Source organism: Antechinus flavipes, chromosome 2, assembly GCF_016432865.1.
Source record: "Antechinus flavipes isolate AdamAnt ecotype Samford, QLD, Australia chromosome 2, AdamAnt_v2, whole genome shotgun sequence".
Taxonomy (NCBI): domain Eukaryota; kingdom Metazoa; phylum Chordata; class Mammalia; order Dasyuromorphia; family Dasyuridae; genus Antechinus; species Antechinus flavipes.
The window spans coordinates 119,819,936-119,839,695 of record NC_067399.1 but is presented as its reverse complement, the minus strand read 5'-3'; the positions used below and the strand labels follow the sequence as shown (position 1 = coordinate 119,839,695).

At 34.4% G+C, this 19,760-nt stretch overlaps 1 protein-coding gene across 7 annotated transcripts in view; it reads left to right on the top strand.

Annotated features, from left to right (window-relative positions):
• Window positions 1-19,760, top strand: part of ROCK2 (Rho associated coiled-coil containing protein kinase 2) — a 134,601-nt gene that overhangs the window by 74,584 nt on the left and 40,257 nt on the right. For all 7 annotated transcript variants that reach the window (XM_051975422.1, XM_051975426.1, XM_051975421.1 and 4 more), the window contains exons 6-8: window positions 10,792-10,936; window positions 15,621-15,759; window positions 19,158-19,249. In XM_051975422.1, coding sequence (XP_051831382.1) covers window positions 10,792-10,936; window positions 15,621-15,759; window positions 19,158-19,249 — 376 coding nt within the window. The remainder of the gene's footprint in view (window positions 1-10,791; window positions 10,937-15,620; window positions 15,760-19,157; window positions 19,250-19,760) is intronic.

Below are 19,760 nucleotides of genomic sequence, written 5' to 3'. Positions count from 1 at the left end.
TTTTCATGTATGCTTCTTGGTGTCTCATTAGCTTCTACTTACCCAATTCTAATTTTTCAGGAATTAATTGGGGGGGGGATTCTTGTACCTCTTTTTCCAAATTCAGCTAATTCTGCTTTTTAAGGAATTCTTTTCTTAGGTGAATTTCTTGTTTATCTTTTTTTCTATTTGGCCAGTTCTGCTTTTTAAGTAGTTTTTTTTTCTGGTCAGTGGATTTTTGTATCTCTTTTACCATTTGGCCTATTCTGTTTTTTAAGGTGTTATTTTCTTCAATACTTTTTGTGCCTCCTTTTCCAAGTTCTTGATTCTTTTTTTTTTTTTTTTAAATGATTTTTTTATATCACTCTCATTTCTCACTGCCTCTGTTATATAAATTTTAAATCCTTTTTGAGCTCTTCCAGGAGATCTTTTTGGGTCTGAGACAAATGCACATTTTTCTTTGAGACTGTAAATATAAATAGCAGTTTTGATTTTTATCGTTTCTTTTGCTTTTGTGTTTTGATCTTCCCCGTCATCATAGTAACTTTCTATGGTTTTGGGGAGTATTTTGGGGGAGTTATTTGCTTATCTTCCCACCCTATCTATTTTTAACTTTGTAAAAAAATGGGCTTTGCGCTATACCTCTGGAGTGGAGGGTGCATTGTCCCAAGCTTCAGGTTTTTTCTTGCTGTTGTTTATAGATCCAAATCTGAGGATCTGCAAGTTTTTAGTTCTTCCAAAGTGGGTATGATCTAAGGAGAGCTATGGTCTCTGCTACTGGCTTGTGCTGGTTTTTGAGAACAACCACAGGTACTCTTTTCTGGCCTGAAACTATGTCTGCTTTACAGGTTAGTTTACCACATATAATAGAAAGCAAAGATAATAAATGTAATGATGTCGTATTTAAAATCAGCCGGAGTCAGGAATTCAGGTTAAGGGAAAAGTCTTCAATCTTTACTGAAGTGAAGAGGTGAAAAAGGATTGCGATAGCAATATGGGCAAGAAAGATTGCGATAGCAATATGGGCAGCTGTGACAGGAAGCCAGCTAGCAGAGAGAGACCTGAGCTGAAAGGCCGTCGCAATGGCAATGCAAGCAGTCTTTCCTCCCCTTCCTTTTCCACTCCCCTGCCTCCAACCACCAAAATCGTCATTTCCTATACAACACATCAGGACTTGCACAAAGAGTGGGTGGGGGCCATTCTTTCTCCAAGCTTATATATTAATAGATTATGGTCCAATTACTATTTAGCCTCATGTGCTTGGGACCTCAGTGCATCAACTCAAGCCTCAGCCCATTACAAATAAAGAACCCAATTATTGGACTAAGGACTCAGTATTCATTAAAAAATCTGGGAAACTGGAAAAAAATCTTGCTGAAAAGTGGTTCAGCTCAAGTTCTTATATCAAGGTTCCAATGAACATATAACTTAGATATAAAAGGGAACAACATAAATCAGTTTTGAGAAGCAAGAAAGGAAATAACCTTTCAGAATTATTGATAGGGAAAGAATTCACAATTGAACAGATTAAGATCACAAACAAAACCAGTGCTAAAATTAAAAGGTAAAAAGTTAACTGGGAAAAATATTTGAAGCAAGCCTGTTTTATTCAAAATTATAAGTAGCTGATTCAAGCTAAGTTTCCTGCTTAATTAAAAAGATACTAATATGTGTAGCTTAATGATGATGACATGTATGTCAAATAACATGTTTTATGTTATACTTTGGGAATCTTTATAGTGCTATCTAAATGTCATGTATTATTTTAAATTGTTATAGAGAAGCGATGTGATATTGTGGCGGCTAGAGGGCTGGCCTTGGAATGAGGAAGTCTTAGGTTCAAGTTCTGTTTTGGAAACACTGAAATTGAGACTAAGAACAAATCACTGACCACTCAGTGCCCCTGACAAACAGAAAAACTTAAGACATTAGCTATTTGCTAATTTGTTTAAGTGATGGAAAGTTTTTCTCTGGCAGTTCTCTACACTGATGCCTTAGACCCAATACTCTTTCCCTCCAAAAAAAAAAAAAGGTCACTTTGCAAACTTGCAAATGTAAAGTTATCATTTTTTATTATATTGGCTTGGTCTACTCACAAATAGTTACTATTTCTCCAATTATTTAGGCCTGATATTATTTTTGTGAAAAGTGTTTTTTGATTGTGTTCATATAATCACTCAGTTTGTCTTGGCAGATAGAGTCCCAAGTATTATTATTGTCTGCAGTATTTTTGTTTGTCATTCAAATATTTATTTTTGCAGTATTTTTAGTAAGATAGTAAGATAATTTACTTCTTTAAAAAGGTTTTTAAGAAATAAAATTTCATATGACATAGCTAGCAGTTCAAATTTAACTATTAACAGCATTCTTTATGAAATGCTAATCTACTTTAAAATCAAACAAAATAAAGAAATTCAACTGCCATCAGTAAAAGTCGATGTGTTTTAAATAGTCAAACTTCTTGAAATTATATCCAGCTTGAGACAAAATCATGAAGACTGTTACACAAACCATTTTTGGATTGAACAGACAACAAGAATAACAAAATGATGGCCTTGATGAAAGCCCAATGGAATAGACAGTATAAATCACTTCTTATAACTCTATAGGGATTATAGAATTCAAAACACACATCATTCCTTTTGAAATCACAAACTATAATCAAAATAAAAAATTCTGATTACAAATTAATGGTATTAGGATTTAATAAAGGAAAAGTTGGTGCTCCTCCCCACATACCACCCCCAAACAGTAAAAAGAAGAAAGCAGTGATTCTTCAGGAGCAAACTTGGATACTAAAAAGCACTTATTTCAAACTAACCTCATTTTATTTTTCAAATAGGTTAGACTGGTAACTAGGAAACAACATATAAACACACACACACACACACGTACGTATTTATGCATATATGTGTATGTGTTATCTCGGTAAGACTTCTAATAAAAGGCCTCAAGATGTCTTTGTGTATAAAATGTAAGAATATGGCCTAGATGCTGGGTTACTGTTACCAAAAATTGTTGATTAATGAATGAACTTCCTGGGAGGTTTCTAGTAAGATGCCTTAGGGTAATTATCACAGAGTCTGAATCATAGAATAAGACATTGCCTCCATCCTTACTTAGTTCAACATTTTTACTTTGACTTGGGTGAAGACAGAGGATGGTATGCTTACCAGATCTATGGATAGGTAAATCATCCACAAATTTGGGAAGGACATAAATTGGTAGTTGAAAAAATACAATCCAAAACTATCTCCACAGACTGGATGAATGGGTTCATAAATTAAATGTTCTGTACTTAGACTAGTCTAACATAATTTCACATTAAAAAGAACTGTCTTTGTTATTTCAAATGGAATTATCTCTTGCTTCTGGCCTTTCTTGGTAAGATATAGAAATGCCAATGATTTGTGTGGGTTTGATTTTTTTTTTTCATCCTGCAAATTTGCTAAAATTGTTCATTGTTTCAATTAGGTTTTAGTTGATTCAGTAGGGTTTTCTAAGTACACCAACACATCATCTGCAAAAAGTGATAGTTTGATTTCTCATTGTCTATTTTTATTTATTTTTCTTGTCTTATTACTATACTCTTTTGTTGTTCATCCTGTGTACTTGATGAGGACTAGTGACACCATGATGTTAGGGGTCAAGGCACAGCATATTTAACTGTGGCTGATAGAAGTTTGGAAGGCTCTACCACAGGTTGGACATAAATAGTTCATTTGAACATTTAGTATAGAGATGTCTCTAGAGTTGCACATCTCATATTTCCTTTGTGCTACTGTGATTGCTGATAGAGCACAGTGCCTTCTTTGAATGCATGCTATGATAGGCAGTCCTGTGCCCAGTGTCTCTCATGTCTCACAATCAATACCAAAGTTCTTCAGAGAGGTCTTAAGACTTGCCTTTTATTGCTTCTTCTGACTTGTGTGTGAACATCTGGGTATTCAAACCACATGGCTGGCTCATTGGAGTTGTGCTTTCTATCTTAGAGTTTGAATGAAGTTAGCGTGTGAGAGGACCTTTGTGTCCAGTACCTTATCTTGCCAGATATTCTTGAGGACCTTCCTAAGATAACTGATATGGAAGTGGTTCAGTTTTTTGGAATTAATGTTAGTCAACCTGACCATGGCCTTTGATATTGTCAGTCATGAAGGATTATGGAACTTGATTGTGAAATTTGTTGACCCAGAGTTCATCACTTTCATGATGGCATGCTTATCAGGTTCTGGATAAATGACAATTTTCTCAGTCACCAATGGAGTGAAATGGGGCTGTATGCGTGTTTTCATATTTTGTAAAAAGCATGATTTTTTCCCGAATATTTTCAGATGCTTTCAATGAAGATGAAAACAGTACCAAGGTCAGCTATGGATAATTCTTTAACTTCAAAGATTAAAAACCAACGCTAAAGTGGAGGGAAAGTTGCTGTGCAACTTTTTGTTTTCAGCTAATTGTGTACTTACTGTGACCTCTGAAGCCAATAGGCAGTGAAGTATGTACTCTCTGCCACCTGTGGTGTTTTTGGTTTGACAACCAATGATAAGAAAACAAGTTCTCCATTAGTCAGTCCTGCATAATCCATACATGGAACCATTAATTACAGCAAATGGATAGTTTGAAGGCTGTAGATCAGCTGTTGTGCTGATTTTATTGTTGTGAATCTATGAAACCTTGACTGTTTACCAGCTAGCATTTCTAATACACATGAGTTGATCCACAGCTTTCAGATTTTCTCCATTTGCCGTAACCAATAGTTCCATATATGGGTGGTATAGTGCTGACTAATGAAGTACCTCTGTTATCTTGGTGTTAATTGTTAGGTCAAATTAGGAAAAGCCGTAGAGAATCAAATCATACTTTGTTGCATCTTGGCCTCAGAAGCTGCATTGATTGCAAAATCATCTGCAAACATAAAATCATGCACCAACAATTTTTTTTTTTTTTTGGCTTATAGCCTTTTGAAATTGAAGAATTTGCCATCAGTGTGGAAGCTGGCTTTAATTTGATGTTTGTTCTCATTGAAGATGTTTGAAAATATGACTGAAAATATCATGCTAAAAACCATGGGAAGCAAGCACACAGACTTGTTTCACTCCATTGGCAACTAGGAAAGCTGAAGAGCATTGCCCATTGTCTGGAACCCAGACAAGCATGTGTAGTGTTCTTTGTTAGTTTTTTGGAGGTTTCTGGAGCAGCCTTCTTTTCAGTTGATTAATTACCAGGGGAATAGCCAGGTTTCCAAACTCCAAATTCTTTTTTGTCTCCTTCCCCTAGTGCTCAACTAGCTTTCTCGTGGACTTGGTTTCAGTGGAGAAAATGCAGGGGGACAGGCCACCACAGTGGTGTGAGATGAAGTGAAGCATCCGAGGGCTTGTGCTTCAGCTCCAGCCACCACAAAGATGGACAATGGAATGAATCTGTCTCTCCTTGGCTCCAAGAGCTTAAGCTCCCACCTCCAGTCCTTTTGTCTTCTCTGGCTCTGTGTCCAAATGAGTTTGTCCCAGCTTTATATGCTCTGTTCTAATTACATGATTATAGGTGTGAATATTGTGGTACTATATTAAGTTCTAAGTACATGTACTGAACCAATTCCACTGAGTTAGCACCTTGTAAGAATCCTTGTTTTAAGTACAAGTTCTGGTCCATAAGCATCCCCTCATGAAATTGATGTACTATGCTAATAACTTCTGGATAACCCAATTTTGATATAATTTTCCATAAGCCTTGATGACTGACACTACCAAAGGCCTTTGTCAGACCTATGAATGCTGTATACAGATCTTTGTCCTGTTGCTGGCATTTTTCCAGGAATTGTCAGGCAGTAAACATCATGACGACTGTTCCTTGGCCACTACTGAAGCCACACTGACTCTCAGGTAGATGACCCTTTTCAGGTGTGGGATCACACTATTAAGGATGACTCTAGCAAGAGTCTTGTCAACAGTGACTAAGAGAGAGATCATTCCCCCCTTCCTCCAGAGTGTCACAGGACAATCTATTCACTTTATCTTTATAAAAATGAACAATGGAGGCATCCTTGACCTCCTGGGGCATAGCCTCTTTTTGCCATATAATCTAGAAAATTTCAGCTTTTGTATGAACAATGAGCCCCTCTCCCCTCCCCCCCCACTCCATCTTGTAAATCTTAGTTGAAACAGAATCAGCATCAGGTACTTTGCCACATGAAAGTAGCCTAATGGCATTTAAAATCTCTTCTTCAATTGGAACTTTAGCCAGGGAGGGATTGATTTCAATTTGAGGTAAACAATCAATTACTTCAGCTTTGATTGATAATGTCTTGAGGACATTATAGAAGTGTCCAGCTCATTTCTCTAGAATCACTAATCGGTGTGACTTCATCAACACTGAATAGTTGTGATAGGTCTTTGGCCCCTAAATAGCTTTCAATGCATCATAAAAATGCTTTGGATTGTTACTTTCAGCATAAAACTGAATTTCACCTGCTTTTTTACTGAGCCAAGAATCCTGTATCTCTGTTTCAGTTATACTTATTTTTGATGGAATTGAAAGCTATCTTCTTCAAGATGGATGAACTACCCTGCTAGTGTATATACCCTGTGGAATTCTATTTTTCATTTAGCAGCTTCTAAATTTGTCTATCATTTTCATTAAACCAGGCTTGAGATTTATTAATGTTCTAACCCAGATGAGCAAATACAGTGCTATACACCAAATCTCTAAAGGTTGCTCATTCATTTTCTTCTCCACTGCTGCCAACTATGTGTTGGCTCAATTTACCTTCCAAGTTGGCAACAAACTGCTTGCTATCAAAGAAGTGCTCTAATCTGTTGACATTAATTCCTCTACTAGTTGTTTTTTTTGGCTTTGGGGTCAACACTTGTGTTGAATATTCACATATTATATTGTTGAATATATATATATATTTATGTATACATATATATTCATATTCATATATCAATATTCACATTTGAATGTGAATATTCAGCTTGGAGAGAATAAGTCTGTGATCAGTCCAGCATTGGTGCACCACACAGTGGCTTAGTTACTCTCACCATCCTATCTTTTCTTCATACAATCATCACATTAAAATTAAAATCTAATATTTGCTGTGAAGATGTATCCAAATTTTTATTGCATTTAGGTAAACAGAAAACAGTGTTCGTGATGTCAGTAATAAGTGACCATTGCTGTTCCTACCAACTCCATTCCTCCCAGTGACTCCTTTCCATGTCCGATAGTCTGAGCCTATTCAAGCATAGGTCATCCAGAATTATAAGCTTTTGGCACATTGATGATAAGGGTCTCTAGATCTTTATAAAATTTTTCTCTGATCTCATCAAGCTTCATCACTTGGAAGCACAGGCACTGATGATGGTGACATGGTATTTTCCTCTAAGTGGCAGTTGCATTTTGGGAAGCATGTGAGCTTGTTTATTAGATTAGTTTTGATACACCAGCGTCACAGTGCTGTCTTTCACTGTGGCCATTCCAGGAAAATTGTATTCAGCTCCTTCATTTGTCAGCCTTGTTTCACTCAGGGCTGCATTTTGGATGTGATATTTATTGAGTTCTCTTGCAACAAGAACTGCTTGTCTTTCAGAACTACTGGATTTTGTGTTGTTTATAAGTATGCACATATTCCAAGTATCAATGGTGAATGGATCAATTTTGCAGAAGTTTTTGTACATTTTTTTAGTGTTTTGACTTCATGGTGGGATCCCTGCTTGCCTCGGTAATCAGGCTAGAGTTGGGTAAGCAGACAATTTTTAGGTACCTTTTCTAGGCCCTTTCTCACATATGGAGGTAAACAGTGCAGTCCTTAAAAGGCTGTTTAGATACCTAGGGGCTGTCAAATCCCACTGCTGCTTCCAGTGAGAGGATGACCTTATAACCTAGGCTGCCTGTGTGCAGGGTTGTGGGTATACCTTCCAATATATCCTCACTTGTGCTTCATCACTCACCCATTGCGACAGGGCTTTGAGGGTGGAAATGATGTCTTTTCATTTGTGTGTGAGAGTGAGGTAGAGTTGCATGAAACCATCAGCTTCACTCTGCAGTGGATGACCTTGATATCCTTGATGTCTAACCACAGTTTAAGTGCTTCACAACACCTGCTTCTCTTCCCTTCTTGGTTTTGGAATAAATTTATGGATATGGATAATACTGCAGCTTCCCTGCCTCCTTCCCTTCTCCCCCTAAAGACCAAGGACTTTGACTGATCCGGAGGCCCTCCAGAGAGTTAGCCTGGACTTATTTATTATTATTATTTAGTGTCTGAAAGATCCATAAAAATTCATTAAAATGAATTTTCTATCAAATAGTTCAATAACACGAGCTATTCATGTCAATAAAATAAAAAATGAAAATTCTGTAAGGTGTACAAAGCATTTAATAAAATTGGAGTATATTTTATTTATAAAATGAAAATTTATCAGTTTTCTCAAGATACGTTTTGAGATTAGCTTTAAACCTGGATCTTTACCCCAAATACCTTTGCCAGGGATGGTCATTCTTCCTACACATTTTCTTAGAATCATAGAGTTAGAAGTTTAAGGAAAATTCAAAGAAATACCTGTTATTCTGAATCTTTTAAAAAAATTCCATGTTTTATGTGTATATCATGAATATTTTTATCACTTAATCTAAACCAGATATTCTTAACCTGGGATCTTCGAATTTTTTTTTTTTATAAATATTTTGGTAATCAATACAAAAGAATTGGTTTCCTTTGTAATCTTAAATGTTTTGTGGATTAAAAAAAATATATATTGAATAGGTTTGTCTTCACCAGACTGCCAGAAAATGGGTATGTAACACAGCAAAAAATTAAGAGACCAAGAACCCTTAATCTATACCTTTGCTTGAAAACTTTTCTAAGATTTGTTAATTAGTGATCTTGGTCATCTCCATCAACTTGAAGATTGTTATGAAATCTCATGAACTAAACTATAATTTGTCACATATACACCAAAGTAGAGGACAAATAATGGACTCATTGTTTTCTGAACCTAAAAAAACTCCCAACTCGCCAAGAATTTAAAGAAATTTGATGTGAATTGCATTTAAGAATTATGTTGAATCTTCTTAAGGTCCTAAAATGTTTTCATGATAATTTTTATTGTACTTTTAAGGAAAAAGGTGGGTAACAATATCCAAAGTCCAACTATATGTCTTCCATTGTATTGTTTCACATTGTTCAAATGTATCTTTGTCTTATCCTGTTCTTTTTTCCATAGGCTAAATTCCTGGAAGACTGGGACTATATTTAATTATCTTTCTACCAGTTTAAAAACTAAGCATTCCCAGGTTGTTGAACTGAATACGTTTAAACTTATTCCTTCAGCCCTATTCTGTTCCTTCATTTCTATATTTACTGCAAATTTTTCTCTTTAGAACTACCCTTTGATTAATTGAAAGCATTAGGAATTTCTCCACCTTCTTTTCCCTTATCTGGCTATGGAGGTACCTGATATTCTTTTGTTGGATGCACACAAAATGTACTCTTTGTTGTTGACGCAATGCTCTCTTACATTTTAATGCATTATATATCCTCCAAATATTCCTCGTCTGTAGTTCTAAGGAATCTACTTTGAATAAAAAGTTGAGTTCTCCAACATGATTCATAAAGAAATGTGTATTTAAAAATGAATGTACGTGAATAACCAGAAAAAAAAAGAAAAAAGTTAAATAACAATTAGCATAATACCTCAGATAGTGAAATTTTTATCATTTAGGCAGAAATATAGGACAAGTGATACAAGTATACTCTAAGGTATCTCTTAAGAACTGTAGAATCAATTGTATGATGTGAAAGACAGTGGTACAGAACCATCTAGCATGATGTACCCTCATCAGAGAAGGTGCTGTGTGCTCTATAAGCAAAACAGAATTGAATTAGTGAAGGAAATATGGAATAAACAAAATTAGAGAAGGTATCTCAAATGTTCATATGAACTGTTTGTATTTAAACTGTATTCCAGAGCATTCCAATTTTGTATGATCTGATTGGTCACAGTTGGACTCACTGTAACCCGATTTTAACATACTGATGCCATTTGGTCCTTATAAAACAGCAAATTATGTAGGCATCAGGAAGGGAAATTGGATAAGAAAAGACATTCTTGGAACTTGATTTAGTGTATAAGTTCACAGATGATGTTAATCCTAATCTTCTGCTCTAAGAGCCACTGGCTCTTCATGATAGCTCTCTTATGTGATATAGGGAAGGGAAGGGAGAAACCTTAGATATCAGGTACTGTGCTTAGCACTTCTTAGATATACAGTCTCATAATTCAGTCCTGTCTTTTTCTCCAATTAGTTCTTGGTTCAGCTCTTTCTCACCCTGCCTGTTCTGTCCTTTTTACTTCCAGACCCTTAGAATCTCTATCCTTTTTATACAGATTTCATAGAACAGTACCAAGTCTTCCACACATTGATTTTGATTGATTTTGTGACATGTATAGGTCTTGATTGAACTGTGTTCTATTTGCTTTAGTCAACAAGAGTTCTAACTCTTTATCCAAGATAATTAATGGAGCAGTACCATTTACAGTGATAATATAAATGCCTGAATTTTTACTTCGTACAAAAGGAATTTAGTTTAGTGCCTGTCATGTACAAAGCACTTAAGAAATACTTTTTTTTATGTCTGGGCTGATATGAAATTTGTTCTCTTTTAAAATACCAGTTTCTAAAGCCCAGTTTAATTTCCTCTCAGAAATGTGAAGCACTATATCAGTGGAAATTAGCTCACTAAAAAGGGACACTATTTTAAGCTGAATTTACCTTTTCTTTGAGCCATATTATTTGCTTGTTCTCTTTATCCAGACAGGCATGGTACGTTGTGATACAGCAGTAGGAACACCTGATTATATATCACCTGAAGTTCTGAAGTCACAAGGTGGTGATGGCTACTATGGACGAGAGTGTGATTGGTGGTCTGTAGGTGTTTTCCTTTTTGAGATGCTTGTTGGTGAGTAAACACGTTCTCCTGATCTTCTTCCTTTTTCTCCTCCTTTCACCCAACAAAATTTTAGTTTGAGAGCTTGAGTAGACAAAATTATGGGTGTGTAAGTCAAGTTAACAATAATTTATTAAGTTTTAGGCACTGTGTTAAGTTAGGATGAAAACACAGGGGAAATACCATTCCTTCCTCTCAGGGAGCTCACAGATTAATGAGATAGACAACATGAAAAGAATTGTGTACAAACAAGCTATCTGAAGGATAAATTGGAGGTGACCCCAAAAAGGAAAGCACTAACATTAAGGGAGATCCGGAAGGACTTCATGCAGAAAGTGAGATTGAGCTGAGAATTGGAGGGAAGTCAAAAAGCTGAGATGCAGAGGAAAGAATTATAGATTGGGGAGGGTGTGGGGTGTGGGTGTGTGTGTGAAGAGGGTTAGGGTTATGTATGGAATAAGGCAATGGAATGTTTTATTCAAGGAATAGCAAGGAAGCCAGTGTCACTGAATTACAGAATATGTTAGAAGGCAAAGTGGAGGGTTAAAGTGTAAGGTGACCAGCCATTTATTTATTTATTTTATTTTGTTTTATTTAATAATAACTTTATATTGACAGAATCCATGCCAGGGTAATTTTTTTTTTTTACAACATTATCCCTTGCACTCGCTTCTGTTTCGATTTTTCCCCTCCCTCCCTCCACCCCCTCCCCTAGATGGCAAGCAGTCCTATATATGTTAGATATGTTGCAGTATATCCTAGATATAATATATGTTTGCAGAACCGAACAGTTCTCTTGTTGCATAGGGAGAATTGGATTCAGAAGGTAAAAATAACTCGGGAAGAAAAACAAAAATGGAAATAGTTCATATTCGTTTCCCAGTGTTCTTTCTTTGGGTGTAGCTGTTTCTGTCCATCATTTATCCATTGAAACTCAGTTAGTGACCAGCCATTTATGAGAAATGTTACAAAGAAGACAGTACATGACAACTGATTGGATATGGGGGATGAAAAAGAGGATTTGAGGATGGTTCTTAGGTTTTGAGTCTGGGAAGTGAGGAGGATGGTGTAGCCCTTGACAGTAATAAGGAAATTTGGAACAGGAGGGGTTTGGAGGAAAAGTTTTTGGATATGTTGAGTTTGAGATATTTGTGGGACATCTATTTCAAGATGTCTAATAAATTATTACAGATGCAATAATAGTTTTCAGAGAAGAGATTAGGGATAGCTAAATAAATCTGGGAGTCATCTACATAGATAATTGAATTAATGGGAGTTGATGAGATCACCAAGAGAGCTAATCCAGAGGAAAAAGTGGAGAGGTCCTAGGACATAATTCTGAGGGGCACCCAGTGCACAATTTGTACAAAGATTCATTAAAAAAAAGAGAGACTAGAAGAAGCAGCCAGTTAGATAGATAGGAGAGAACAAGGTCATGAAGACCCAGAGAGGACAAAGTATCAAAGAGAAGAGGATGATTAGCAGTGTCAAAGGACGAAGAAAGTTAAGAAGGATGAGAATTGAGAAAAAGCAATTAGATTTGGCAATTAAGAGGTCATTGTAACAGCAGAGACCTCTTTCAATCTCTTGAGAAGATCAGAAGCCATAAGGCAAGAAATTTAAGAAGATTGAGAGAAAGGAAGTTGAGACATTGTTACACTTATCTGTGATGACTTCATAGCAGTTGTATCTTCAGGTAAGGTAGGAGTGAGGAGGACTGTGGCATTTCCTGTAATTAAGAAATATTGAAGATAAAGCAAAATTTTAGGAGAATTTTAATAAATTGTTCATTGGATATATCCTGTGTTCTTGGCATGGTGGAAAATTATCTCAGGATTTATTTCCAGGGTTTAATTTGAACAGAATGGAGTATAAAAAGGATCTTAACAGGAAGACTTCATTTTCCCATAAAAGCTTTTTATGCTAAAGGTGGATTGACCAAAGAAATAGAATTATAACTGACGTCATTTCTGTTCTCTTGTTTCATCAAGGATATTGGTTGAAAACATTTTATTCCTCAAAAAAATCATAAAATTTTAGTACTAGAAAGGATCTAATTGTTACTTTACTCAAACCTATACATTTTAAAGATGAAACAGAGACTCAGCAAATTTGAGATGCCCAACATTACATAGTAACAATGCTAGACTAGAGCTCAGGTCTCTTGATTTTCACTTCATGGTTGTTTTGATGTATCATGAGATCTTTGATATTCATTTTAATAGGTAGTCAAAGCTACCAATGTCAAAGATGACATTTGATCAAGGGTAGTTTCAAAGTGATTGTTGAATGCTTTTTTAGGTATAGTTCTATTCAGGATTTATAAAGATTCAGGGCATTAAATTAGATTGAATTTTAAATAGCTAACATAATAGAACACATACATTTATACTTTCATATATACTCTGGGTTTCTAAAATTACTGGACACCAAATTTAATTAACATCTTCTCTGATGGTACTGATCTTAGCTAAGTGTTTCTCATTCTATTTGGATTATTTGTGTAAGACATTTTTAAATTTTTTAGTCCAAGGACAACAGACTTTATTAGAAAAATGAATCTTTCTGGTATTAGGTTCAACCTTAATGTATTTAATCATTACATTTTAATAAGAGAAAATTTTGAGTTGGATGCATTAATATTTCTCTTCTCCTTACGACCAAATCAAGATTTGTGAACAATTTTAAGTATATTTGTTTTTCTTTCTCTGACTTGGAATCTCTCTTACTCGTCATTTCCCCCTACTTCTCTTCCCTTCCTCACATACACACACTCATTCACATAGTAGGTAACAAGGTATCCTGAGGGAGAACCAGGAGGAGGCATGTGCCAAATTGGACAGATTTCTACCCCATCTTAATCATCATCTCTTCTCAGACACCAGTGAAGATAGCTTAGGACCCTGAATCTAAGTGCATTGGGAATAGCTATGCTTCCGGCTTTGTGCCTTCAATCAGAATCCTGGGAAGCAATTCCTGTGGACTTACCCATCTGAGAACCTAACAAAGAAAGTTCTTACCATCAAAATCCTTGGCACTGTCAAATGATTCACTGTCAGAAACTGTGATAAGATCTTTATCAATGGAAATGACATTAAAGAAACAGCATTACTATCTGCTTTACTAATATACCCTAAGTACTATGGGGACCTTTCCATATTAATTGCAGCCAAAATTGCAGTGTTTTGTCTTCTCCAATGTGTTGTCTCCCCTAATACAATGTGACTTCTCTAGACAGCTTCTACTCTTGTCTTACATTTTCTATTTGTATCTTCAGTGCTTAGCACAATGCTTCTCATATATTAAGCTCACAATAAATGCTTTATTCATTAATTTCCTTAAACACAATTAATTAAATTAAATTAGGTGGCTTTATTCTCATAATGAAAATATGATAGAATTAATATTTGAATTACACTTAACTTGGAAAACTTAGTAGAGGAGTGTACACTTTTTTTGTTTTGTTTTGTTTTTTATTTTTTTTTTGGACAAAGATTGTTTCTAGAGAAGATAAACCTGAAAAAAAATTTCATTAGTAGTATAATTGTTAAAACCATTCTCAAGGGTTATTAATTAATCAAGGGAATTAATAGGTAACAGAAGTAGTAGGGCTTTGTTCTTATGGTTTGAAATGCCTTCTTCAGATGCAGGTTATTTTCTGATCTCTTAATCTCCTGCCCTAAGTATGCAAAATAGATCATTTTACCTTTCTTCTTTGTACGTCAGAGTGTGACCCAGTCAGAGAATGGCCTACTTCATTTGAGGACTTTGTTTTTTATTCTTTGTTCTTGTTCTCTTTGTTAGTACCTTCTTTTGTCATCTAACTGGTTCTCCCTCTTCCCTCTGATGTTGCATTAGAATGAATCCAATACCCTTTTGGAGTATTATCACTATAATCATATTCTTCTTCTAGAAATTAAAAAGTATTTCTTGAAAGTAGTAACTTATTTGGAGAAAGCAGCTATCTTTCTTTTACATTGTTAAAAATATAACATTCTTTCTCAGAACTTACCCATAATTTTACTTACTCTGAGATCAGTTGGTTTCTCACTATTCCTTAGATGTAAGTTGCTACTTTGGACTCTATAAGGAGCATTCACAAGAGATTATATTATGATTACATATTATATTTCTGGACCTACTGTATGAAGGATATTCTTTGGTCTCTAAAAATTACCTAGATTCTTTCTGGGGTTCTGGAAAGTAGAAGAGGAATATAGGGGTGAGTACTTGAATACTTAGTTTAATTCAGGACTAGCAGAATTGCTCCCAAGAATATTCAGGGAATAAGAGACTCATTGTTAAGGCCATAGAAGGCTGTTAGGCTTAAAGGTGAATCCTTTTAAAATTAGCTCTAATATTATATATCATATCCTCAAAATTTAGGAAAGGAACAGTAGAATAAGGACATAGAAGTTTAAGCAAAAAAAAAGAACCAATTCTTTTCATAAGCTCATTTTTTATTTTGATTCTACTAACACTCGACATTTTAAAAACTGAAGACTTAATATTGAATAGGGTTTAATTTGATCTGTTTTAATAATTAATATTCTGACTTATCTGGCATTGTATCTTTTAAATCATCATTACCTACATCCATATGAGAAATAAATGAATACGAATTTTGCAACTAACATTTGTTTGTTTCAATATGTTTCTACTCAATTTACTTTTCATTATTTTCTTTGAATTTTAGGGGACACTCCATTTTATGCAGATTCACTTGTGGGAACATATAGTAAAATCATGGATCATAAAAATTCATTAAATTTTCCAGAAGATGCAGAAATATCCAAGCATGCAAAGAATCTCATATGTGCTTTCTTGACTGATAGGTAGGTATACCTTTAATTTCTTTGCCAATAAATTCTTTGAAATTTGTTATAAATGAACATATAATTCCCAGTTATTAACATGTAAAATAATCTAGAATACCTAATCACAATATATTAGAGCTTAGAGAGACTATAGAGGTCATCCAGTACAGTAAAGAAGGAAACTGATACCCATGAAGAAGAAATTAATTTCCTTATGTCATAGGGTTGAAATCTAGATGTTCAGTATTTTTAAAACTTTGTGTATATTTCATTATTAAAAGACACTATGGTATACCAGATAGAGACCTTACAGTCAAAACAATGACTTGACTTGAGATCTGCTCTATGACTTGAACTCATTGTAGAATTTGTCTGTGGTATGTTGCTGAACCTTTCAACATCTTGTCACTTGATACCAGATAGTGCTTTTTGAATTATAGGGTATAGAGCAGTTGTTGACCTACAATAATAGGAAGAATTTCCTTTTTAAAAAATGTCTATTCAGAGTAAATATAAAATGAGTAAATTAAATCCAATACAAAGTAATTACATTACAAAATAGTTTAAGAAATAGGACACTAAACTAGCACTTAGGAAGATTGTTCTTCAGTATTCCCTCATCTATAAAATAGAAATGATAATATTCCTATCACTTACCAGATTATAAGGATCAAATAAGATGATGGGCACAAAGTGTAGCCTTTTTGTTTTGCAAATAGAAATTTTGTACAAATATTTGTTGCTGTTATATGGTGTGACTTTGAGGGTAATCCAACATTTAAAAATCCTGGGTTAGCCAACATATTGGATTAGCCCTTTCCAATTGCTTTGACTGTTATTAAGTCATGTCTTAATGGGTCTACCAGAATAAAATGTCTTTTAAAATGAATCTGAATAAATACATTAAAGTCAGCCTTCTGAAAAACAAAATCACAGAATGCAATCTGAAGACAGCTGTTTTTCTTGAATGATCAATACTTTAACTTCCTTTAATATGATTAATATTATACCTTCTTAATTGAAGAGAGCTATTTGTGTGGCAGAATGTCCCAAACTTCAAAACCATTTGTTTGTCATTAGAATGCTTTTTAATTTACATTTGAATCTGAGACTTCATGAGCTGCAAGTTCATAAACCTTTGAAGCTAAGTAGTTTTCCCATGCTCTAAAGACCTGTGATGGAGCAGAAGTACTATTTGCTCAATTCATTCTTAGGCCTCATCTTTTATTAACAAATGCATAGCATATCCATTTAGATGAATGTCTTAAAATATTAAGGTCGAATACTGCCTGAAAGGAGTACTAAAATGACAACTTTTGCTCCTTGACTTTCAACTTTCTCAGGCTTCAGTCTCTTTCTCTATAAAATGAAAAGCTTTTTTGATTTGATTTGAAAAAGATTTTGTGATTCCCTGACCAAATGGGATCCTGCTTGACTCAAATTGAATGTAAATAGCTGTTAATTCTGCTTTGGGCAGAAACCCTGAGGGTCTTCTCTTCCCAGATTCATTCATGCATTTATTTATTTATATATATATATATATTTTTTTTGACTAAGTGAAAGAGGAGATTCTTTGTCTCAATTGCTCCTTTGCCTTAATCACTGAATGGGTATGGCCTTAATCCAACTCAGACCTGTTGAAGACCTTAGCTTTAAAAAGCCGTTTCCCATTTCATCCAGTGCCATCTCCAGTTGTCTTGATCTATATCTTGTCACTGGACCCAGATGGCTCTGGATGGGAAAAAGAGGCAGGTGGTCTTGCACAGCCCTCCCTCACTTAAATCCAGTTCATTTGCTGTGACATCACCTACCTGATGCCATGGTCCTCTTGAAGGATGAAGGACTAACTATAATAATTTTGTTCCATCTTCATTGTCTCGTCATGTCCCCTGGCATCGTGAAGTTTTTAGATTTAAAAGGATTTTCTTAGTAACTGATTTTTACCCCAAATCATAAGTAATTTGAAGATAAATTATAATAGAGCTAAAAGAGAGGAGGAAGGGGGGGAATTTTAAATTGTTAAATTTAAATTGTTAATTGTTGCTAATTGTTTAACAATTCCAGTGAAAGTTTTATGAGAAAGAGTTAATATAATGCAGAAGAATAAACACTGCATTTGGAGTCTGAAGATCTTGTAATCTTGCAATTACTTATACTTTTCTCATTTGTAAAATAAAACATTGGAGAAATTGACTTCTGGGGGCAGCTAGGTGGTGCAATGAATTGAACAGTGAATTGAGGACTCGAGTTCAAATGTGACCTCAGACACTTAACACTTTCTAGCTATGTGATCCTGGGCAAGTCACTTAACCCCAATTGCCAGGGAGGGAAATACTTTCTCTTTTAGGGGGAAAGAACATTTATTTTTATTGATACCTTTTGTTCTTACACTAATTATTTTTGGTTATATCTTCTCTCACTTGCCTAATAAGCCATCCCTTATAATAGAGAAAAATATTTAAGTAAAAACAAATCTTAGTGCCTGTGTTTGTATTTAATATATTGTACGTCCACGTATCTATGTAATGAAAAAGTTGAAGTGCTGTCTTTAAAAAAAAAAAAAATCTGATGGGAGTGTGATTTGTTGCAGAAAACAGGATTGTAAAAGCATGTTGAGTGAGGCTTCTGTCAAGGAAAAGAATTCACTCATGAAAGGGCTGCTTCAGTAGTTTTCTTCTTCTGTAGTTGAAGGAATGATTAGTGGGTAGAGAAGAGATACTTAAGTAGAGTTTAATACCATAAATGTGGCCAGGAATATTTCCTCCCAAATATGTGCAGTTTTTACTATTTATATTAAGCATAACTTTGGGAATTTATTTAAAAACAACTACATGATTACAATTGACACACTTGGGAAGGATGAAATTGTTTGCACAAGTGCTGTAGCTTTTACATATAAATAGAAGAGAGATAGTCATATATAAAATTTCACATTTTTTAATTCAGATATCTTGGCAAAAATACTGAGAGGGTTCTTTTTTTTTTTTTTTTAAAGTTGAAGGGGTGGTGGATTTTTAAAAATATATCAGAAAAATTTTGAATAACTCTTTTGTGTGTCCTAAGCCAAAGCTCCCTTCATGTACGTCTTACAGTTTGTAGTGTGGTTTGGCAGCCTTTGCATTTATGGTTTATTTATTTATTTAATTTTAAAACTGTACTGTGTGCTCTCTTTCCACACCAAATTGAGAAGGAAAAATGTTCTTCTCACGTGGCACATTTACCCTTACAGCCATTTTGGTACATCCTTTAAATGCTGACAAAGTAAAATTTGTTCCTAATTCTTTTCTGATTCTCTTTTGGATTTAATAATTAAAGAGATATCAGATTATTGCTGAAAGGAGTCTGTCATTATTTGAATACTTCCAGAGACTTCCCCCCTTTTCATAATGTAACTTTGAATCAATTGGTATGTTTAGGGAGGTGCGACTTGGGAGAAATGGGGTAGAAGAAATCAAACAGCACTCTTTCTTTAAAAGTGATCAATGGAATTGGGATAACATAAGAGAAAGTAAGTATTTCAATTAAAATATGTCATGCCATCATTTGAAAATTGATAAGCTGATAATCTATTTTGGATTAATAAGAGTATTCATTTCTCAATTAAGAGATGTCTCTGTATACTTTTTCTGTACAGTATTTAACATAACTAAATGTAATTTTTTAAAACTATTTTAATGATGTTATTGGACTTATAGTTTTATGACATCAAAAGGTTTTAAATTGTGTCTAGTTTAAGGAATCATGCAATTTTTATTATCAAATAGGGAAAATTAAAATGTAATTAAACAAGTTATTCAAATACTTTTATTGAAAAGAGCCTCCTGTGTGATAAACATTGCTAAGTACAATGAATTTATTTTAACTTAATTCATATTTTGTATAATTTTTTAAACAAAGAAAATTATTATGTAGAAATAGAAAAATTTTATTTTTCTACTTAAGATTTTTTTTAAAATCCTGGCAGTTGTAAAAATATTGAGGTCAATAAGCAAAAAAAAATTTGCTTCAGAAAAGAGATG